Raw genomic sequence first — 21,629 nt, 5'->3', positions numbered from 1 at the left:
CAGCAGGGACACTGGGACTGCGTTCGCCTCCTGCGGGCGTTGAGGACAGGGACCCAGAACTCGGCACCAACCCCGGAGCCCGAGCCCAGAGGTGAGTGGGGCCTTCGGTGCCACAGGTCCGCTGGCTGCTGTTTCCAACAGTCGCTGGCATTCATTGTCTCCGGGTCTCTCTGTCTGTTTCTAGTCTTCTACAACCATTCCCACCATCTCTGGATGCGTCCAGCCGTTTCTGTGTCCAGTTGTTTCCAGTGGTCTCAGGTTATTCTGATGGCGGGCTCCTCAGATTTCCAGAGATCTGTGGCTGGGTGCATCCGGCTCAGCTGTTTCCATCTCTGCCTCCCAGCCCCCCTCCTCTCTAACTCCCCCATCTTTCCCCTACTCCAGGCCTGGAAGCAAACGAAGTGGTTGCTGCTGGCCTCTCTGATGCCGGAGAGGTGATGTTGGACTCCACGGCGCTCCAGACCCAGCTGGGTGGTGGGGACAGCAGTGACGGGGGGCTCGAGGCTGCCCAGGCTCCTGACCTCCCTGTGCCCCTGGAGGCTGCCGACCAGGAGGGGAGCCCCAGACTTGGGGATGGCAGCTCCGATGCCTCCTTTATCACCGCGGTGGAGGCCTCTGGAGCAGAGCACTCAAGCACTGACAGTCCCCCCAGGGCCAAGTCATTGCCCCAGACTGTGCAGAGACTCCTGCCTGAAGTCCATTCCCCAGACAGGGTGCCAGGGGCTCAGGGCGCCTCCCCAAGGGCATATCCAGCCCTGATGGGAGCCCAGCAAGCAGAACTCAACGCCTGCTTCCAGGCCCTGACTCTGGCCTCTACAGACAGCAACTCTTCCTCCACTACCTCTTCTACCCTCAACCCAACCCAGAACCCCCCACGGGACCCACTGTGGGGAGCCCCAGACCTCCACTTCCTGACTGATGACCAGACCTCTCTGGATAGCGATGTGGCTGCCCTCTGGTTGACAGAGGATGAGGAGCGGTCCACAGTTAGCAGGAACCCTGTCCCCACTTGCTGGTGCACGCCAGCCCCTGCAGTGTCCGACCTGAAGCTGCTGCGGAGACCCCGAGCCCGTGGAGGGCCCGTCACACCCTCCACCCATCCGCACTCCCTCCATGGACCCGAAGACGGCAAGGCTAGACCTGGTTAGTCTCCTCTGAGCACCCGGCATCTCCGAGCCCACGTTCTACCTTTCTGGGAACCGTGTCTCCCTCTCTCGCCTTTGACACAGTTTCCCCTGGCAGGCCCAGACTTTGCAGGGCACAGCCTGGAGCTGGCCAAGGCCCTGCGGACAGGCCGGATTCCAGATGCCCAGGCCGACGAGGACTTGCTGGCCCAGCAGTTTGCAAGGCCTGACCCCACCAGGAGGTGGCGAGAGGGGGTGGTCAAGTCCAGCTTCACCTACCTGCTGCTGGACCCCAGGTGAGGCTCCTGAAGCCAGCCCTTCCTGGGACTGATTCTTCCTTGCTGTGTGACTTCAGAGAAATATCCCGCCATCTCTGGTCATCCACTTCCTTATCTGTAAAGGCAGGTAGGCCCAATTCCAGGTGTCAAAGTGGCCCCAGGCACTAGCTGCCCTCCTGAGCCTGTTCTATAGACGGGGGGTCACTGATCACAGGGTTGGAGCTGCTCTGTGACCTTGGGGGCTGGGTCACATCACTTTCCACACGCTGAGCTGCCCCCTTCGTTCAGGGAAACTCAGGACCTGCCAGGCCGAGCCTTCGTGCTGACCCCGATTGAGCGACTCCACACATTCGTCCGCGCCATCTTCTATGTGGGCAAGGGGACACGGGCCCGCCCGGATGCCCACCTCTGGGAGGCCCTTGGCCATCGGAGGCGGCCAGGAAAACAGGTGGGGATGAGGCCCACCTGGGCCACAGGCAGACAGGGGAAGGTGGGGGTCTGGAGGCCGATTCCTGACCCTTCCCCCCTTGTGGCCCCCCCCTAGGCTTGCCCCAAGGTACATCGGATCCTGGACATCTGGGCCAGTGGCCGTGGTGTTGTCTCCCTGCATTGCTTCCAGCACGTGGTCGCCGTGGAGGCCTATACTCGGGAGGCGTGTCTCGTGGATGCTCTAGGTGGGTGCCTGGCGTGTGCTGCGTGGGCTGTTCCACTGGTTTAGTGCACAGCCATCGGGCGCCTGCATGTGTGCGTTTTGCGCCATGAGCTCATCCTCACTGGAGGACCGTACACAGAGGGGTCACTGTCACATACTTGTGCCGGGGGTGGTCCCTGAGCTGTCCAGTCACCCTCCCTTAATCTCTCCAGGGATCCGGATGCTGACCAACCAGAAACAGGGTCACTGCTATGGAGTGGTGGCCGAGTGGCCCCCCACCCGGCGGCGCCGCCTGGGGGTGCACCTCCTGCACCGAGCCCTCCTGGTCTTCCTGGCTGAGGGAGAGCGGGAACTGCGGCCCCAGGACATCCAGGCCCGAGGCTGAGCACTGCGAGAGGGGCAGGGTGTTTGACCGGCCTGGCCGTCACGTGCAGCTAGCAGCCCCCATTCCTGCCTCCAGCAGGCGAGGGTAGCTGGGGGACCCCTGGCCACCCCCATGGGCTGAAGAAGGATACCTTGACAGCAGGAGCTGTCAGGAGAGGTAGAAAGCGGTGCAGGAATTGAACATGCTTGGTCCTTCCTTGCTAGGTGGGCAAAACCCACTTTGCTCTTCCAGTTACCAGGAGGGGCTGCTGTGGGGCAGGCCAGGGGCTTCTTACAGACACACTCAGGGACTACATTCCCAGACTAGTTGCTACCTCTCTGTGTGAACCCCATTTCCTTAGTGTGCACCAGGGACAATGAGAGGCCTTCCGCTCTAGACATGTAAGCAGATATCTGACTCGGAGCCCGGGAGGTGAAAAACCAATCTCCCAAGCAAAGAGGTGCACTGTGGTGTGGAAGTCCAGGCAGGACCTGTGGAGGACAACAGGGCAGAGGGGTGAGAGGTCAGCCCTGCTCAGAATCACAGTGCTACCTGGGTCCCAGGGCTTGGCTTCTTGGAGCCTGTCTCCATTTCCAGAAGAAGGGGCTAAAGAGTCCCAACCTGGCAGCCGAGTGACCAGACTGCAGACTGGTCACGTGCCCATCAACGCCTGGCCTCTGTTCTGGGGAGGTGTTGCTGCTGTGGTGTTCACAGCCCCGTCTGTGGGGGATGGTTTGCATATTCTGGAAGCTGCTTCCTCAAAGTGGGCTGAGAGACTTGGAGGAGCCTGGGTAGTACAAGCTGTTTTGCAGTCAGCTGCTAACCTAAAGGCTGGTGGTTCGAACCCACCCAGCGACACTGCAAACGAAAGGCCTGGCAGTCTGGTTCTGTAAAGATTACAGCCAAGAAAACCCAGTGGACGCCATTTCTTTGTAACACATGGCGGCCAGGAGCAGGTACCCACTCAACGGCAGTGGCGCTCTTTTTTATGAGCCCTGGTGGCATAGTGGTTCAGCATTGGTCTGCTAACCACAAGGTCAGCAGTTTGAAACCACCATCTGCTCCAAGGTGGAAAAATGGGGCTTTCTTTTCTGAGTTCGAGCCTCAGAAACCACAGGGACAGTGCTTGTCCCATAGGGTCACAATGCACCAGAATCAACTGGATGTGAGTTTGGTTTGGGTTTTTCAGATCTGTTCTTTCATTGGGCGTGCGACCTGCCCATCATCATGGCTCAGCCAACCAGGGCCCACAGTGGGCAGGACTTGTAACAGGTTGAGGTTCCGCTGGCCGCACCTTGGCCAGAACCTGAGCCCTGGGGTGGAGGGTTGGGTTGGGTAAGCTGGTTTGAGGATGAAGGACACAATCTCTGGAAGTGGGCCTGGGATCCACCATATGCACAGAGCTGAGGGCACCTCTAAGCATAAAATCAGGGTCTTCCCAGGTACCTAGTCTCCTAAGCGACAGCGTGGCGTCCACCCAGGACGATGCAAGCAGGTCGCTGGAAACAAAAGCAGAGACTCTCAAAGGCTTATGGCTAGATGGACTCACCTTCAGCCCTGTTGACATTTGGTTCTGGCTGTCTGTCAGGGGCCGCTTATGAGCTGTGTAGGTTGGGAGTTTGGTCCTGGCTGTGTGGACACAGTCCACTTTTATCTGCCAGTCAGAGAGAGGTTGCTGAATCCCCTTGAGTTCCCGGAGCTATCTGGCCAAACCTTTTTCTTCAGTTGTACAATAGCCAGTCAGAGGTTCAGCATCCCTCGACCCCTCTCACTAGGTGTAAATACCCCTGCTCCATCATGACAACCAAAAAGGTCTCTGGCATCACCAGTGGCCCTGGAGGGGTAAAACCACTCCTGGCTGAGACCACTGGTGTGAATTAAAGATGGAAACCATCGGGGTAAGAAGAGAAGACTGGAGAACGGGGGACATCCCCTACCTCACACCATTCATACACACCAGAGATGGGACCCAGGCTGACACTAGGGCAAAATTTAATTGTATCCCTGAAATCATACATGTTGGGATCTTAAACTTCTGTACCTGTGGGTGTGACCCCCATTGGGCTGGGGTCTTCTTTAAGCTCCTGGGGTCATGGCAGTATAGGCCGGGTCTCAACCCTGATCACTTTCCAGTGTTAGAAAAAGCAGCAGAGACAAGTGGACGCAGCAGGGAGAGAAGCCCACGGGAGATCACCAAGCCAGGGGACGCTAGGAGCAAGAAACTCCTCAGGGCTGACAGAGCCTTCTAGAACGTCAGGACTCCAGAGCGGAGAATAAACTTGCTTTCCAAAGCCACTCACCTGCGTGATATTTCTTTTCCTAATACCAGAACCGAGCCTGCAGCTGTTGAGAGTCGAGCGTAATGCATTTTAGAGTAGGACCCTTTCTCAGGGTTCTCCATGGCTATAATCTTGCCTGGGGGCTCGGGGTGGGTGTGGACAATCTGCTTGACTGTTAAGACAAAACTGGACAGTTGGGACCCACCCGGCAGCATGGCAGGAGACGTGGCAATCTGCATCCATGGAGATGGCAGCCAAGAAGCCCCCATGGAGCAGTCTATGCATCCCAGGAGGTCAAGGAGGGCCAGAATCACCTGCATGGCCGCTGGCAACCACTCCCATGACAAAAGCAGTCACCCAGCCATCCTCCCGTGGTGGGCTGGGGCCACCAGCCCTTCAGCTAATAGCGGAATGCACATCTCTCACCGCCAGAGGGTCTCAGTGACCCTATAGCAGTGGTTCTCAACCTTTCTAATGCCGTAACCCTTTCATACAGTTCTTCATGTGGTGGTGACCCCTCAACCATAAAATTATTTTTGTTGCTACTTCATCACCGTCATTTTGCTCCTGCTATGAATCAGGCGACCCCTGTGAAAGGGTTGTTGGATACACCGCCCCCCCCAAGGGGTCGCGACCCACAGGTTGAGAACCGCTGCCCTATAAGATTGGGCAGAACTGCCCCTGTGAGATTCTGAGGCTGAAACTACGGGAGTAGAAAGCCTTGTCTTTCTCCTGCAGAGGCTGGTGGTTTTGAACTGCTGACCTTGCAGTGAACAGCCCAACTTGGAACCACTGCTCCACCAGGGCTCCTTAATTAGGCACATATTCGAGTCAAATATATCTGGGGCCACCAAGCTGATGCTGACTCGGAGACTCCATGTGACAGAATAGAACTCCCCCATGGACTTTATGGCTGGAATCTTTACGGAAGCAGGTCACCAGGTCTTTTTTTCTGCAGCGTGGCTAGGCTTCAAACCACCACCCTTCTTAGGGTTAGGTTAAGTTAGCCACGTACTTAACCATTCGCCTCACTAGGGCTCTTTATATATATTCCTAAACCCACCGCCATTGAGTCCGTTTGGGATCATTGGGTCTATATACGGTTTCAGAGGCTCTGTAAATCTTTACTGGAGTAGACAGCCTCATTTTCCTTCCTGTAGAGCTGCTGGTAGATTTGAACCACTGGCCTTGCAATGAGCACGTCAACACTTACCTAGCATTGCTACCAGGCTTCTTCTTCCTTAGTTATATGGGTAACACCACACCCACTTCACCAATTTTCACAAAAATGTATGTAGGCTGATGGGTTTGAACCAACAACCTTGTGGCTCGCAATCCAACACTGCCTTGACACTAAGACTGCATGGTCTCCTTAGATAACAGAAGAGCAAAATCCTGGTTGCAGGCTTGGGGAAGTCCTTCAGGCAGACAAAAAAGGAAAAGACAGAGTTGGTGGTTTCAAAGTCAAAACTGGCTTCACCAAGGTCCTGAGCCAAGTTGAGAGAGAAAGCAGACAGAATGCTAACTGGTGCGGGTGGGGTGGGATGATGGGCCACGGAGCTGATAGGCGTCAGACACTCAGCACCAAGCCTGGTATCTTGAGCATTCAATTATGGCAGCTGTCTCCCATGCAGGAGAGGCACATTCCCTCCCAATGCGCCTCGTACCCAGTCACCTGCTGCACCAGCACTCACCTGTTGGAGTATAGTGGCTTGCATGTTGCTATGGGTATGTCCCCACTTGGACTCAAGAATAGATTTGCTGCATTGAACACTAATGACTGAAGAACAGACGGGTTGTGGGATGACATCAGAACCTCATGCATGAAGAAAACAAAAGGTCATTAAAAAAAATAAAAAACAGAAAGAAAACACCCAAGTGGAGATCAGAAGAGACCGAAACTTGCTTTTGAACATAAAGTAACTAGAGTGACCCCAAGAAGTGATGATGTGGAGCTGAACCTGAGATTTCAAAGTATCATGAAACACGCAAAGACCCGGAGTCAGGAAAGTAAAGGAAAGAACATGCTTGGCATTTCTCAAGCTGAAAGAACTGAAGAAAAAACTCAAGACTTGAGGTGTCCTATTGAAGGATTCTATGGCAAACTAGTGACCAATGCAGAAAGCATCAAAAGTCAATGGTGGGAATGCACAGAGTCACGGAACATGGAATTAAGATGCAACCATTTCAGGAAGAGGCATATGATCAAGAGCTGCTGGTAGCAAAGGCGGAATCCATAGCTCTGAAGGCATTCGTGGAAAACAAGGCTTCAGGAATTGACAGAACACTAGTTGAGATGTTTCAATAAATAATGTAACATAGGAGGCACTCACTGGTCTAGGTCAAGAAATCTGGAAGAGAGTTACCTGGCTAACCAGCTGGAAGAGATCCCCAGGTCAAAAAATGCTGATTCAACTGCATGCAGAAATTATCAAACGGCATCACTCTTTAATCACACGCAAGTAAAACTTAGCTGAAGGTCATTTTGTACATCAACAGGGCGCTGCCAGAAGTTTAAACTGGATTTGGAAGAGGAACACAGGGTCTCGTTGTTGACGTCAGATGGATCTTGGGTGAAAGTAGACAATACCAGAAAGATGTTGAGTTTTCATTGATTCTGCAGGGACATTCGACTGTACGGACCACAATAAACCACGGGTAACATTGTACAGACCAGGAATTCCAGAATTCTTGAGCTCGTGCAGGACCTGTGCATAGACCAAGAAGCAGGTGTTTGAGCAAAGCAAGGGGATACTGCTTGGTTTACAATCAGGGCAGGTGTGTGCGTCAGAGTTGTGTCCTTTCACCATCCTTCTTCAGTCTACATGCGGAGGAAACGTGCTGACAACCAGAAGACGCGGCATCATGATTAGAGGACAATTCATTAACCACCCGCATGTGCAGATGATGCAGCCTTGCTTGTTGAAAGTAAAGAGGACTTGAACAAAAGAACAGCCCGAATGCCCCCCCCCCCCCTTTACAGAGAGGATGGCGAGACTTTGCCTCTAGTATTTTGGACTCTTAATCAGGAGGGACCAGTCCCTGGAGAAGGACATCATGCTTTTCACAGCGGAAGGTGGGCAATAAGAGAGGAAGACCCTCAAGGAGGGTTGACTACAGTGGCTGAGACAATGAACTCAAACACTGGAACAGGATGGCCAAGGGCCAGGCTCAACAGGGCCTAACAACAAAGACCTCTCTGTTGGTGGAGGCTTGCTTTGGGCTCTGATGCTGAACAGGTTTTAGGGCAGGCTTCCAGGGACTAAGACTGAGTAGGAAGAAAGGGCTGGCAATCTGTTTCTGAAAAATAAGGCACTGAAGACCCTCTCTCACAATGATGGGAAGCTGATTACAGGGATGGAGCCAGACTGCAGAGTGTCATTCCACGAGATCATCCTAAGTTGGGGAGACTCAAGGGCAACCTAATCGGTCCTGGGCCAGATCCACTGATCCGTACACCTCCAAGCGGCAGCCTGTTCCCTACAGGGAAAGGAGCTCACTGCCTGGTTGACTGCCTCCCTGAGAACACAGCCCAAGCATTGGGGAGAAGGGGCAGGTAGCTCAGGAAGCAATCCCAGAGCACAAATAGCCCCAAGACTCCTCAGGTCAGCATCACCCACTCTGAAGATGGGGAAACGGAGACTAGGGGAGGGAGAGGGGGAAGACGCTTCCCTGGAGTCCCCCAACAGAATTCCAGAGACTACGATTGTCATTTACTTTTATTGAATTATAAGTTGAGATGTGCAGGTTCTATGGCGACAGGACCACTTTAGGCGACAATACCTCCCAGCGCTGCGGGAAGAGGGACCTGGAGGAGAGGGAGGGGAGTATCTAGGGGAAGGGGGTGCCCCAAGGGTTCCCTCCGGGGCTGAGGAGCAAGCAGGCTGGCACGAAGACAGAGAGCAGGGGTGGGGGCCTGCCTGACTCATGGTGTAGGGACTGGGGGACTTCTGTACAAGGTCACCTCCGCGGGTCCCGGCAGCGGCCCCCATACAGTATGGGTCCGCGGGACGCAAGCAGACCGGGATGTCCACCTGACTCCCAGTGCCCCACCCCCGTCCTAGGGGGCGTCTCCCTGGCCTGGCCCCGCCCAGCGAGGGGGCGGAGCGAGCGGCCGCCCAGGCGGGTGCCCGGCAGAATCGGCTCTGGCCACAGCTCCTCAGCTCACCAAGTGATGCCCGCCGCCCAGCGGCTACTTTTTCTCCTCGGGGGGCGCGGGCAGAGCCTGCGGCGTGGGCTCGGGCTCCCACAGCAAGAACTCGTGCAGCAGCGTGTTCACGGTCTCGGGGCACTCCAGCATCACCATGTGGCTGCCCTCCTCAATGAGCTTCAGGAAGGCCAGCAGCAGGATCTGGGGGACGAGGGAGCCAAGGGCAGGGTAGTGGGCATGGGGGCAGGCCGCCCTGAACCCCGCCACCTCGTGGCGCTCAGCACCGGGAAGCCCCTCCTACAGTCTACCTTTCACATTCCCAGTCCACCCAGTGGGCAGTTGTGGAAGCTGGCCTCGTCTACTGAAAGACACCCGCAGAAAGCCCCGCCTGCAGTCTACCCTCATCCCTCCCCTTCCGTTCACTGGGAGAGCCAGACCTGGGAAAACCCAGGGTCCCTCTTGCACCCCACCCTTCACCCTCCACCCAGTGGGGAGCCGGAAGATGACCTGCCATATCCCTTTGGAGCAGCGTGTGATGGTCCCGCTAGCATTCGGTCATTAAGCGCCCACAGTACGTGCTCGGCGGGCTTCGCCCCTGACATTTGGCTCTGGATCATTCTCTGCTAGGGCCGTACTGTGTACTATGGGGTTTTGAGGAGCATTCCGGGTCTCCATCCACTAGATGCCAGTAGTGCCCCTAGTCATGACAACCAAAAACGTCCCCAGAGGGCCCACCCCGTGTCCCAGGAGGCTGCGTGGCCCCAGGTGACCCCTGCTCTTCCAGAGCTAGTCTAAATGCCCAGGGTCAGCAGTCCCCCTCCAGGAGGTCTCTAACCGAGTGTGACACTTCCTGACCCTGTTCCAGAACGACACAGCTGCTCACTGTCACCCACAAATCCACAGGGCAGCTCCCGTGCACAGAGGGGCGGTGCCTGGGGCACCCGCTTCGTCTTCTAACCCCCCCCTCCCCGCACCCCACTCTCGTCTTTTTCGCCACCTTGCTGCGCGCAGAAGCCGGAGGCGGTGCTTCCAGGAGCCCCACCCCTACTTCGTCCACGCCTCTGCCCACCCTCCCCGGCCCCGCCTTCTACCTCTGCCATCCGCTGGTCTTCTTCCACGGGCACAAACTTGTCGTGCATGCCGTGCACCAGCAAGACCGGCACGGTGAGCTCGGCGTGGTACACCTCGTCGCCCTCGGGCCAGTACTGGCCGCTCATCATGGCGCGCAGCACGAAGGACGACACGTTAAACGCGTTGCCTTCTTTCAGCAGCTGTTTCTCCTTGGCCCCTTGGCGGGCAAAGCCAGCCCTGGCCGGGGTGGGGGTGGGGGGGAAGCACTGTTAGGCCACAGGTGAGCCCCATCCCCAGGGGCACCCGCAGGACCCCTGCCCACTCACTTGAGGAAGCTCCAGGCCAGGCAAGGGGATAGGCAGTGCAGGACACATGTGGGCATATTGAAGATGGAGCAGAAGCTGGGTTCCAGCGCCGTGGGGCCCCCGCCGTTGATCATGATCACTTTGTGCACCAGGTCTGGGTACTCGTGGGCCAGGAACGTGCAGAAGGAGACGCTGCCAAGGGGGGTGGGGGAGGCACGGGGGTGGTTGGTTGAGATGGAAGGTCAGAGGCGCTGACAGGCAGCCAGAGGTTAATGCCGGTCCCTCATCCAGGAGGTGAGTCCTTAAGGCCAGGATACTTACCATTGGGTCCGTGGGCACTGGGTGGATTGGGGCATCTCGTGCCCCCATATTGTGTGTGTGTGTGTGTGTGTGTGTGTGTGTGTGTTTGTCAAGGACAGGTTTCCCCAGAGGGTCCCAAAGGGAAGGGCTGCCTTATTGACTACTAGCTGAACGATTGGCAGTTCAAATCCCCACCACTACACCATCCCTCCTGGTACTTCAGAAGAAGGTCAGTCTTGAAAACCCTAGAGGCAAGTCTCCTCTGCTCACGTGGCACTGCCAGGAGCTGGACTGGACTTGAGGGCAACACGTGTCACCAAAGCCATTGGATTTAACCCTGTGGATGCCCAGAGAAGGTCACTATGGCAGCCTGTCTACTCAGGGCAATGCATGGATTAGGCCAGGTGGAAAACCACCTTCTCAGAGGGCCCCAAAGCCCAGATCCTCGGTCCCTTTAAAGCCGGAGTAGGACTATTATGTCACCTGTGGTGGCCACCTGTTTGTTTAACTTAAAAAAAACCCACACACACAACAACCAACTATAGATAAGTTTCACTGGTGGGACAGCCACCCCAATTTGTTTATCCATGCTTTCAGGCTGCAACCGCAGCAGTGGGGACTTGCAACAGGACCTTAGAGGGCCCTCTAGTTGTGAAACAATTGCTTGGTAGGTGCCAATGTCACAAAGCATTGTGTAAGGTGGGCGAGAATCTAGGGAGGAGTCGGGCTGATTTGACTGTACTAGGGATGCGTGCCCTGGGGCAGATTGCTTACCCGGTCTGACTTTCAGTCTCCACGTCCATGAAATGGTAACTGTGCTGACCTCACAGGCGTGTTATGAGTTGTCAACTACAAAGGTGTCAACAGGAACTACCACAGACAGGTGGTCACTCTACTGGAGGTGTCACTTGCCGGAAGCATTGACTTATTTTCAGGATGTTATCCTATCACCTTAGCAAGTAAGAGCCATGCCTAGATTCATTTCCTTTGGATACTTACAGAACACTCCTTGGGGTGTGTGTGTGTGTGTCTTATTGCATGGGCTACAATCACTAAACCTTTGATGAAGGAGGGATGATGGTACCTCTTCTCAACCAGCAGGTACCTCGCCCTAAGCCTTCTATGGAATTGGCTCTTGGCAAAGGCCTGTGGGAGTTTAATGAGTCCTTTGCCACACCAAGGTAGCCTGAGCTGCTATGATGGCAGTTCTCACCCAGAGGGATTCTGCTACCAGGGGACTTGGGACAACACTGCAGCCATTTTTAACCTGATTGAGGGGGGGACGTCGAGGCCAGGGGTGTTGTGTTGCTAACCATTTTACAGCACAAAGAATGACCGTTGTGGTTAGCCATCAAGTCAGCCCTGGCTCATGGCCACCCCAGGCCCCACAGGTGGACTGCTGTATAATCCATAGGCCTCACCTTGGCTGGTTTTGGAAACAGGGCCAGCCCTTTCTTGCAGGTCAGCCCTACTCTGGAAGCGGCTTCAGCATCCCAGCAGTATGCAAAAGCCTCCACTGACAGACAGGGGCGTGCAGGTGCGTGAAGTGCACTGACCAGGTATTTAATCCTGGTCTCTGGTCTGCCCCTATTGAACCCACTGATGAGCTCAGCTCACACCACTCTGCCCTGAAACAATGTGTACCAACAGCACCGGGGCGGACGGGAAGTGTCTCTCGTGTCACAGGACTCCTCTGGGGTTTTCATTTTGGGCAAGAAGTCAGTATTTCACGACTGGATGTCTGGTCACCGCCAGTCCCCCACCGGTGCCAACTCACCCGTAGGAGTGCCCGATGAGCACGTTGCGCTTCTTGGCATAGCGCTTGAAGATGGCCCGCATGTCCTCCGCCAGCGCGTAGAAGGTATAGGCCGCGGCCACCTGGGGCGCCGAGCTGGCCCCATGGCCTGCCAGGTCAGGGGCCACCACCTCGTAGCCCAGACGAACAAAGAAGTCCAGCTGCTCCTTCCAGATGGCCAGGGAGCCACCAACCCCGTGGATGAAAAAGAGCACCACGTCGCCCTGGGCACCCTTGCAGCTGGTGATGCGCTTCTCGCAGTCAATGTGGATGGTCCGCTTGGGGCGCCGGGCACGCCGCCGCCGCCCGCTGCTGCCCGCGCTGCCAGAGAGGGCCTCACTGCTCGCTGGCTCAGCCAGCTCCATCTCCAGGGCAGCCGGCTGCTCTCCACAGCCGTTCTGCCAGTGCAGATCCGCTCGTGGCTCCCGGCCCAGGTTCTCCACCAACAACCGCCCGTTGCGGTAGACTGTGATTCGGCGCTGGCAGCGGACAAAGCCGGAGCGGTCACCCTGGGCATCGTCAGAAGGGGGTGGCGGCGGCGGGGTTGGGGCTGTGGCGGGCCCCGCGTGTTTCACCCGCAGGACACGGCCGGGTTTGACCTCTACAAAGGTGTAGCCATCACTGGACTCCACACTTTCCAGGGGACCCACCGTGTTGGGGGGTGCCCCCAGCAGGCAGCAGAAGATCCCGTCGGTCACCCCGGTCAGCATGGTGTGTCCTGTGAGAAGGGACAGTTGCCAGCTCAGGAGCCATTGATCGGGAGGGACCCTCCATCCCTGCAACACCCACTCCCCGTGCCTGGGTCAGGGAGCCTGCCGGCAATTCCTTCTAAAGGCCCCAGCTTGGGGGGTGGCAGGAACCAGCAAGGTACCAGGAAGAGGCTTTGTGTGGGCTGGCCCAGCACGGTGGTCAGTCATCCTCCAAGAGAGGGACCCCCCCCCCCCATGAGACATCTCTAGGGAAGGCAAGGGAGAATGTCTTTGGGTGTGGGGAAATGGGGTGGGGTGGCCCATCTCAGAGGAGGGGATGTTATGGCAAAGTTTGCTCAGCTGAAGTTTACAGCAGTTATGGCCACCTAGTGGGGTCATAGATGGCAGAAGCGGTCAACCCCTCAACCAGCCGAAAGGTTGGTGGTTCAAACCCACCCCTAGGCACCTGGGGAAATAGGCCTGGCCATCTGCTTCTGAAAAGTAGCAGCCTTGGAAACCCTCTGGAGCAATTAGTTGTAGGCTGGAACACATGGGTCTCCATGAGTCAATCAACCTGATGGCAACCAAGGACAGTACAATACAGGGCAGCCCAAACTCATTCATTCACTCATTCTTCACGTATGCACTCTTTCATGACTCACTTTTACTAAAACCAGCGTGTCTCTTTTTCTTTCTTTTTTTTAATCGTTTTATTCGGGGCTCGTACGACTCTTATCACCATACATACATCAATTGTGTAAAGCACATTTGTACATTCATTGCCCTCATCATTCTCAAAACATTTGCTCTTTCTTTTTCTTAATAATGTGTTTAAAGTGAACGTTTACAGGGGGAATCGATTACAAGGACCTACATATAACTCCCTCCCTGGGGGACAGACAACAGAAAAGTGGGTGAAGGGAGATGTCGGACAGTGTAAGGCATGACAAAATAATAATAATTTATAAATTATCAAGGGTTCGTGAGGAAGGTTGAGATGGGGAGGGAGAGGGAAAATGAGGAGCTGATACCAAGGGTTCAAGTAGAAAGCAGATGTTTTGAGAATGATGAGGGCAACAAATGTACAAATGTGCTTGGCACAATGGATGGAGGTATGGATTGTGATAAGAGCGGTACAAGCCCCCAATAAAATGACTTAAAAAAAAAAAGAACATTTAGACAGCGTAGTAGGTTCCCATCGAACACAAATTACTCAGTGACATGGGGCTCATATTTCAAATATCTCATTCTGGTGGTCTCTTTCCTTGGAAGTCTCACTCCCTGTGCCCTGGCCTTTCCATCTTCCCTGGAGAGTCATTTCTGACCCCCTGGGCTCCCCAAGATGATTTTTATTGGGGTGATCATCTTTATGATAGGAACCAATCCATTTCCCCCAAAGGTAACCACCCCAAGGGACACTTTCAGTTTGAAGTTTAAAAGAAGCATCTCACAGGGTGACTTCCACACCAAACCCAAATTACTGCCATCAGAAGCACCCTACAGGACAGGGTAGAATTGCCCCTGTGGGTTGCAACTCTTTATGGGAGTAGAAAGCCTCAACAGCTTTCTTCCAAGGAGCAGTCTTGAACTGCTGACTACCCAGTTAGCAGTCCAATATCTTAGCCCACTACTCCACCAGGGGTCGACAGTCCTGGGAATTCTCTAGTCTCAACTGGTCCCGTCAGCCTGGACTTTCTAAGAATCTGAGCTCGGTTCCATTCATCTCTTGTGGCTACACTGGCATTGCCTGCGGGCTTTGGAAAGCATCTTCAAAGGTGCAGACCCCACTGAGGCCCACCCCAGGCCTCTGCCGAGGCACCTGGCCCTAGAAAGGTGAGGCTGCAGGGGGAAGAAATCCTGCCCACCTCCCCACTGTGTGCGGGTCCATTCTAAGGAAAAGTCACTCCTGTGAACAGGTCTGGCTTCTCTGGTTCCCACCTCAGCCCAAGATGGTTGAGCTGGGTCTGTTTGGATGGGTATGTTGAGGCCCATGGACCTCAAATCCGAGGTTTGGGAGGGGAGAGTTGAAAGGAAGCTAGCCCCTGTATCTTGAGTCGTGGCTCCACAAGGACAGGCCTCAAAGGTAGGGACCAGAACGGAGGCACCATGGCTCCGGCTGGGGGCCTCCGTACCACTCCTGGTTAACCCTCGCCCTTCCCCTGTGTCCATGGCAACCGCAGGCGATTACATAACTCAAGGGGAGTCCTGTCCCGTGCAGCGCCCCCCATTGTCTGGGGTCTGGGGTCTGGGGCGCGCAAGGAGGGAGCCTTGGCTCCTAAGCCAGGACACTGCAGGGACACGCTCGCCAGGGTCCGGCCTCAGAGGGCCTGACCGCGGTGCTGGCGGGGTGCTGGCCGTGCCTCCCCCCAGTGGGAGGGAGGGGGGTCCACCGGGATTGCTGCGCCGCGCCAGCTCTCTGCCCTCCAAGATCCATCAGCCCTGCGGCGAGGCGAGGGGCGCTGGGGCTCTGCAGCCTTACAGAAGCCTTGGCCTGGAGGACAGTCCTCTCCCACCCCCAGGACACGGACCCCCGCTCGGGCCCGTTCCCCGCTCACCTCATCTAGGGCCCCGGGACCTGGGGCGGGGCGGCGGGGTCCCGGGCCGAGAAGCCAGCGTCTGCTTGCGAGCACCGTTTACATGGTGGCGCGGGGGCTCGCTGGGAGCGTTCTCCACGGGCGGCGGAGGCTCGCGCAGACCCCAGGCGGTCAACGCGGGGGCATCCCACGGCCGCGGAGCGAATCGGCCCTTTAAGTCCCTGCCCGAGAGGGCGTGTCCATATGCGGACGGGCAGTTGCCTAGACCAATCGCAGCTGGGAGATGAATTGGCCTACTTACACAACCAATCACAGGCTAGGAATCTGAGATGGAGGCGGGCTTTGAGAGTAGCAGTCCCGCCCCTTTCAGGGGTTCGCAGAGGTGGGGGAGGGATTAGGCCTGGCTCTGGCCAAAACTGGGGTCTTAGTATGTGGTCCGCAGGACTCCATGAGCGGGCCGCCGAGGTCTGTCATGCATGAGGTCTCCCCTGGCCAGATCTGCCCATACTCCTCCGTGACCTTAGGGGCAGAGACTCTTGGGGGAGCTCCATCAAGTCAGTTCTGATTCATAGTAAACCCTACAGGCAGAGTAGAACTGCCTGCCCGCATTGGATTTCCAAGGCTGTAAATCTTTAATGGGAGCCGAAAGTCTTATCTTTCTCTGGAAGCAGCTTGTGGGTTTGAACTGCTGACCTTGCCTGTCAGCAGTCCACCAAGTAACCCATTACGCCACTGCCGAAGTTCCTCCAGAGACTCTGGGAGCTTTCCAATATCTGGTGGGGAAACTGAAGCTTTTAAAGGGCAAGTCACTTGCCCAAGGACGCCAGGCCCCCAAGGCAAGCAGGGGCCAGGGCTGGGATTTGAACTCTTGGCTATGTGATTCCAAGGTCTGAATATTGTTATTTGATAAAACCTCCCTCTTAAAGTCTCTTTAAAAGATGGCTGCTGAAGGAGCTGAAGAGAACAGTGGTCAGAGGCACATGCTCTCAGCTCTGTGGTCCACGACGCTGGGCCAAGAGAGACCACTGTTTAAATCCAGTCATTGCTGGGAGTGTCCCTTGAAGGAGTCCCTCCACTTCTCTGAGCCCTCGTTCATGTCTCTGTGAAATTAATGCCATCATTTGTTTGCTAAGCAGGCTAAAGGACCTTGCCTATAACAAGTGGTCCACTAGCTGACAAATCACTCCTTGGTACTGTTATTATGGTGCCGGTGTTTGTTTGGTAACTGGCAGCGCAGGTGGAGTGGACTCCAGGGAGCAAGGGGTTATTTGTTCCTTTCCTCCTGGCCCACTCCCGGACCTCAGGAATTTGCTGCCAAAGCTGGATGAAGTCCAACCACCCACACTTGGTCACTTGGGGCGTTCCTGAGAGTCTATGTGCTTGCTTATTCATTCAGCAAGCACTTCCCCAAACACTCCTACCTTAGGTTGCAAGCTGCTGGGCAGCCCCAGGGGCCTCAGTTCCAGGCCTGAGCAAGTCCCAGCCTTGAGGAGTCAGGGTTGAGGCTGATCTTAAGAAGATACCAGGCAGAGGGGAGGGTGTGGTGTGGTGTCACAGAGGGAGCCTCCGCCTGGCATGCCTGCCAGAGGAATTGAACATTTTCCCTGGGGTTAAGGGGCGCGGGCGGGGAGGGGAGGGAGCACACCCGAGCAGCAGGAGGGGCTCAGATCTACACATTTTGGGGAAAATCTTGTAGGCTTTATGGGGCTAGGTCTTCAGGGGCAAGTTTGGAACGAATGAGCTGAGGAAGGGAAAGCCATAAAGACTGGGGACCACCCTAGGGACATCTAGCCAGAGCAAGCTCTGGCTTCCTGGGCTCCCCGTCAGGGGGCAGAGACTTGGCAAGGACCAGAGAAAAGCTGCCAGCCAGCTGTGTGCCATCTGTCTGGCTGCTGCTGGGGATGGGGGGGAAATCTACCAGCCGTTTCCCGTGGCTGCCACCAGCTGCGCCACCGCCACCCGGCGGCACCCTCTGCTTGTCAACAGGAGGAACTACAACTTCCAGCACGGAACGTAATGGACATAGAGAGGTGCCCTTAGCCTCCACCTGCCGGTTCTCATGAAGAAATGCATTCCCCAGCTGGCACAGTTGCTCACGCCTGCTCACAAGCGTGAAACTACAGCGCCCAGAATCCACCGCGGCAACGCCGGCCTTGCTCGCTAAGAAACTACATTTCCCAGAAGCCATTTTTTCCTTAGCTGTGGCGCCTGTGGGCTGCGGCTTCGTCGGAGACTTGGACGGCGTGACCTGCCGCTGGACATGGCTGCCTTGACCGGGTCTTTGGGGCCCCTCTGCGGCCTCGCTGCCAGGTCGACGGCACTGCTGGGGGGCAGGTGGGTCGTCAGGGGCACTTCTCTCCAGATCTGGGGATGAAAGTGGTGTCCCCACGTGACTGCCAGCCCCTGGCCCCCTTACGGACCTCCGGTTGCATCTAGGTTCTGTTGGGGCGCGGGAAGCTGGGGCTCAGCGCTAGGGCGACGCGACCGAGGAGGTCACACAGCGCCCCATCTGACATTTTCCCTTGTCTCTTTGCTTTCGTAGGTTGCTCCAGCCTCGGGCACGGCTGGGACCCCCGGAAGCTTGGGGCCTCCCCACTCTGCAGCCAGCCCGGGGCAAGGCGCGCGGGAACGAGTACCAGCCGAGCAATATCAAGCGCAAACACAAGCACGGCTGGACCCGGCGTCTGAGCACAGCGGCTGGCGTCCAGGTCATCCTCCGCCGCATGCTCAAGGGTCGAAAATCGCTGAGTCACTGAGGAGCGCGCGACCACCAGGAGACCTTCACCCCAGCATTTCCCCAAGCTGGACCGCTTCTGGCACGCACCCCACCCCTATTTGGGTGGAGAATAGGGCAATATGAATGCGCTCCAAATTATGGGAGGAGCCAAGAAGATTTAGGCTGAGACTCCTGGAAGAGAGGCAGTCAGACTTTGCCAAATCCCCCTTTTGGATTTTGAATTGGGAAGAACTTGAAGAGTAATACGAAGGGCAGAGGATGGTAGGCAGCTTGACCTCCAGTAACCCCTGGTCTCTTCCAGATCCTTCTGTAATAATAGACAAATCACAACGTCTTTTCATTTGTTCTGTGAATGATTCAAAATGTATCAAAGATTAGATGATCTCAGCTCTTATCTCTCTCAAAGTACTTTGGCAGTAATTCCTATAATGTCATTAAATGTCTCTTCTTCCGTGTTCACATTTCCATTGTTTTACATATGCATATGTCATACTTGCACTCCAGGGGCTTCAGAAGGGTCGTGGGGATTTTCTATTGTCTTTTTGATTCTACTTTTCCATGATACCTCTGAAGTTCCCCTTCAAGTAGGTCTGGAAACGGGGGATGCCTGTGACTGAGTCTGCCATCTCTCCCTGAGGACGAACAAGGGTCACTCTGAGGCTTACTCGGCTCCTGTAAACCGCCCTTGGAAGTTTTCTTGCTGGAGTACTAGTACTTCAAATGGCAGCTCCCACTTAGTAACTTATCCTCGGTTGACAAAGAGCTTGACAAAGTAGCTCTGGTGGCCAGTGGGTTACACGTTGGGCTGCTAATCTTAAGGTCAGTAGTTCAAGGTCAGCAATTTGAATCCACCTGCCGCCCAGAGAAAGAGAAGGCTTTCTGTTTTTAGTAAAAAAGATTTACAGCCTTAGAAACCCAGAGGGAGTTCTACATTGTCCTGTTGGGTAGCTATGAGTTAGAAGAGACGTAGTGAGGTGCTTGTGGGACGCAGAACGGTTTTTCCCCAGGTTGTCCCCCAAATATATGGCAAACTTAAGACACCGCATGCAACACACAGTAAATGACTGTACACTTGGAGGTCAGCTGCTCAGAGGTTACTTCCTTGAGGGTTACCAGCCACCTAGAACAATCACTCAATAGTCTGTCCCACTCTGAGTAGGGCCCACTCCCTTCTGATATGGATAGTGGATTGTCACTCTGAAAGAGAACCCAGAGACAAGTCAGCCAAATCAAAGAGGACCAAGTTTAGGCTGCCGTCTTGAATTTAGGGTGTGCCTGTCTTGTCACATGTTTACCCTTAGTGCTGCCCCCCTTCCAATTGCATGAATACCCCTAGCTTGTCCCCCTCCGATTGATGTATGCCACTTGTACAACCCCTTCCCATTATAATGTATTTGGGGGCTTGCACCTGAAAGAGTATATATGCCGTGAATGGAAACATACCTGCCTTCTCCTCCCTCTCTGCGGACCTGGCTGCTGAGATCATGGCCTTCCAGAAGATGAGCAATTGCATGCTTTATCTTGTCTGATGTCTCTTTAACTTTACCCCTAAATTACACAAACACCCTGTGGACCCGTTCGATGGTGGGGGCTGTACCCCACAGGTACTTAGCAGGTTTTTGCTTTCACAGGGCTATCAGTCTGGGAGGGGAGTAGACTCTTACCCAGGCAGTTTGGACAGTGTGTGTGAAGGCTTACAAGTGGGATTGTGGGGCTCTGGGAAGGGGGAACCTAAGGGAGTCTGACTCGGCTTTGGAAGGGGGTAAAATGCCGTCAGGGAAGGCTGCAGGAGGAGGTGGTAGGCACTGAAAGAGGCAGAGGGAGGCAGGATTCATAGGGCCAGGAATTCACAGCTGAGGAACTGCCACTGGACCCTCAAGAGCCCTAGGAAGCCCATGGTGTCTAGTTGTCTGTTGTTAGGTGCTATTGAGTTGGTTTAGACCCACAGCCACCCTGTACACAACAGAATGAAACCCTGCCCAGTCCTGCGCGGTCTTCACAAGTGTTCCTGTGCTTACACCCATTGTTACAGCCACGGCGTTAATCCATTCCCTGAGGGACTTCTGGAGCTGTCTAGAGGGGCCCAAACCCAAGGTTAGGACCCTTGGCAACAGGCTGGAAGGGTTACAGACCCAGTGTTCTGAGTCAATTCCGACCCATAGCAACCTTATGCACAACAGAATGAAACCCTACCGGGTCCTGCTCCATCCGCACCATGGTTGTTTGGAGCCCATTGTTGCCAGCACGGTGTCCAGCCATCTCCTTGAGGACCTTCCCCTTTGGGGCTGCCCCCCCCCCTCGACTTTGCCAAGCATGATGCCCTTCTCCAGGCACTGGTCTCTCCTAACATGTCCAAAGTATGTGAGACAAAGTCTTGCCATCCTTCATCTAAGGAGCACTCTGGCCATACTTTTTCCAAGACAGACTTGCTTGCCCTGTGGCAGTCCATGGTACTTTCAATATTCTCCAACATCACAATTCAAACGCATCTGAGAAATTGTTTGGTCAATTGAAAGATCTTCATGTAGCTGGTGTAAACTGTCTCAAAACACAAAACAAAACCTCACATCGAGTCTATTCCTGACTCGTAACGACCCTATAGGATGGAGAACTGCCCCTGGGGGTTTCCGAGGCCGTAAATCTTCAAGGAGTAGAAGCCTCATCTTTCTCCTGGAGAGGAGGTGGTGGTTTGGAACTGCTGACTTTCTGGAGAGCAGCCCAGTACATGCCGCCAGGGTTCCTTAGGAGTTGTCTGTTGTATTGAGTCCGTTTTGACCCACAGCGTCCCTCGACACAACAGAATAAAACACTGCCGGGTCCTGCACTACCTTCACTATTGCTTAAACCCATTGTTTCAGCCACGGTGTTAATCCATTCCCCTGAGGATCTTCTCTAGAGCTGTCTAGAGGGGCCGAAACCCAAGGTTGGGACCTTTGGGACCAGACTGAAAGGGTTACAAACCCAGTTTTCCGGGCCAGCTATGAGAACCACATGAAACCCCATTGGGTAAAGAACTCAAAGAGACAGGATGTACGAACGACTCCTGGGACTACAATTCCCAAGAAGCTTCGCGGCGAGGCCTCGCCCACTTCCGGGTATTCCTTCCGTTTCCAAGACTCGGGCGGGGTTTTGAACACGCAACCGAACTTGACACTAAAGAAAGAGGCGTGGCAACCAATGGACGCGTGACTTCACGGGATCTGGCCAATGAGGGTGCGCGGAGAATCCAGATTGCGGAGGTGGGGCTAAAGAGCGGACCAATGACGGGGCCGGCGGCGCCATCATTGTGGGCTGTTCCGTGGCTGGAAGTTACTGTGCGGCGGCGACTGAGAAGGCGGCTGTGGTGGCGGC

At 55.3% G+C, this 21,629-nt stretch overlaps 3 protein-coding genes across 5 annotated transcripts; 2 read left to right on the top strand and 1 right to left on the bottom strand.

The window, feature by feature from the left end:
* Window positions 1–437: 437 nt before the first annotated feature.
* On the top strand, window positions 438–2,493 carry ANKLE1 (ankyrin repeat and LEM domain containing 1). The gene is made up of 5 exons (XM_004698124.2): window positions 438–1,143; window positions 1,243–1,420; window positions 1,691–1,850; window positions 1,947–2,076; window positions 2,267–2,493. Exons 1-5 carry the CDS (start codon window positions 438–440, stop codon window positions 2,437–2,439), a joined length of 1,347 nt encoding a protein of 448 aa, XP_004698181.1. The 3' UTR covers window positions 2,440–2,493.
* Window positions 2,494–8,398: 5,905 nt separating this feature from the next.
* On the bottom strand, window positions 8,399–15,716 carry ABHD8 (abhydrolase domain containing 8). 2 transcript variants are annotated; one of them, XM_045299109.1, is made up of 6 exons: window positions 15,563–15,716; window positions 13,474–13,581; window positions 12,301–13,036; window positions 10,245–10,415; window positions 9,939–10,155; window positions 8,399–9,048 (listed from the first exon to the last, which is right to left on the bottom strand). In XM_045299109.1, the coding sequence occupies exons 2-6, from the start codon at window positions 13,493–13,495 to the stop codon at window positions 8,890–8,892; spliced, it is 1,305 nt and encodes a 434-aa protein (XP_045155044.1). In that variant the 5' UTR covers window positions 13,496–13,581; window positions 15,563–15,716; the 3' UTR covers window positions 8,399–8,889. The 2 variants fall into 2 exon arrangements, with proteins under 2 accessions (XP_045155044.1, XP_004697849.1); XM_004697792.3 differs by lacking the exon at window positions 13,474–13,581.
* A 2,064-nt stretch (window positions 15,717–17,780) lies between these two features.
* On the top strand, window positions 17,781–18,733 carry MRPL34 (mitochondrial ribosomal protein L34). 2 transcript variants are annotated; one of them, XM_045299126.1, is made up of 2 exons: window positions 17,781–17,851; window positions 18,084–18,733. In XM_045299126.1, the coding sequence occupies exons 1-2, from the start codon at window positions 17,802–17,804 to the stop codon at window positions 18,295–18,297; spliced, it is 264 nt and encodes an 87-aa protein (XP_045155061.1). In that variant the 5' UTR covers window positions 17,781–17,801; the 3' UTR covers window positions 18,298–18,733. The 2 variants fall into 2 exon arrangements, with proteins under 2 accessions (XP_045155061.1, XP_030743922.1); XM_030888062.2 differs by having other exon boundaries at window positions 17,785–17,875.
* Window positions 18,734–21,629: the final 2,896 nt, after the last annotated feature.

Source organism: Echinops telfairi, unplaced genomic scaffold, assembly GCF_000313985.2.
Source record: "Echinops telfairi isolate 266 unplaced genomic scaffold, ASM31398v2 ScPeMD7_7457;HRSCAF=8495, whole genome shotgun sequence".
Classification (NCBI taxonomy): domain Eukaryota; kingdom Metazoa; phylum Chordata; class Mammalia; order Afrosoricida; family Tenrecidae; genus Echinops; species Echinops telfairi.
Note: the sequence above shows the minus strand (reverse complement) of the source record. Positions and strands in the feature narration are given on the sequence as shown.

Excerpts from the sequence above, each read along its gene's own strand:
- ANKLE1 (XM_004698124.2), top strand. The coding sequence starts at position 438 with ATGTTGGACTCCACGGCGCTCCAGACCCAGCTGGGTGGTGGGGACAGC. Across the intron at positions 1,144-1,242 it reads AGACGGCAAGGCTAGACCTG|GCCCAGACTTTGCAGGGCAC; the intron begins GTTAGTCTCCTC and ends TTCCCCTGGCAG. Across the intron at positions 1,421-1,690 it reads TACCTGCTGCTGGACCCCAG|GGAAACTCAGGACCTGCCAG; the intron begins GTGAGGCTCCTG and ends CCCTTCGTTCAG.
- ABHD8 (XM_045299109.1), bottom strand. The coding sequence starts at position 13,495 with ATGGCCAGGCCTATTTCCCCAG. Across the intron at positions 10,156-10,244 it reads CTGGCCTGGAGCTTCCTCAA|GGCTGGCTTTGCCCGCCAAG; the intron begins GTGAGTGGGCAG and ends CACCCCGGCCAG. Across the intron at positions 9,049-9,938 it reads AAGACCAGCGGATGGCAGAG|ATCCTGCTGCTGGCCTTCCT; the intron begins GTAGAAGGCGGG and ends CTCGTCCCCCAG.
- MRPL34 (XM_030888062.2), top strand. The coding sequence starts at position 17,802 with ATGGCTGCCTTGACCGGGTCTTTGGGGCCCCTCTGCGGCCTCGCTGCC. Across the intron at positions 17,876-18,083 it reads ACGGCACTGCTGGGGGGCAG|GTTGCTCCAGCCTCGGGCAC; the intron begins GTGGGTCGTCAG and ends TTGCTTTCGTAG.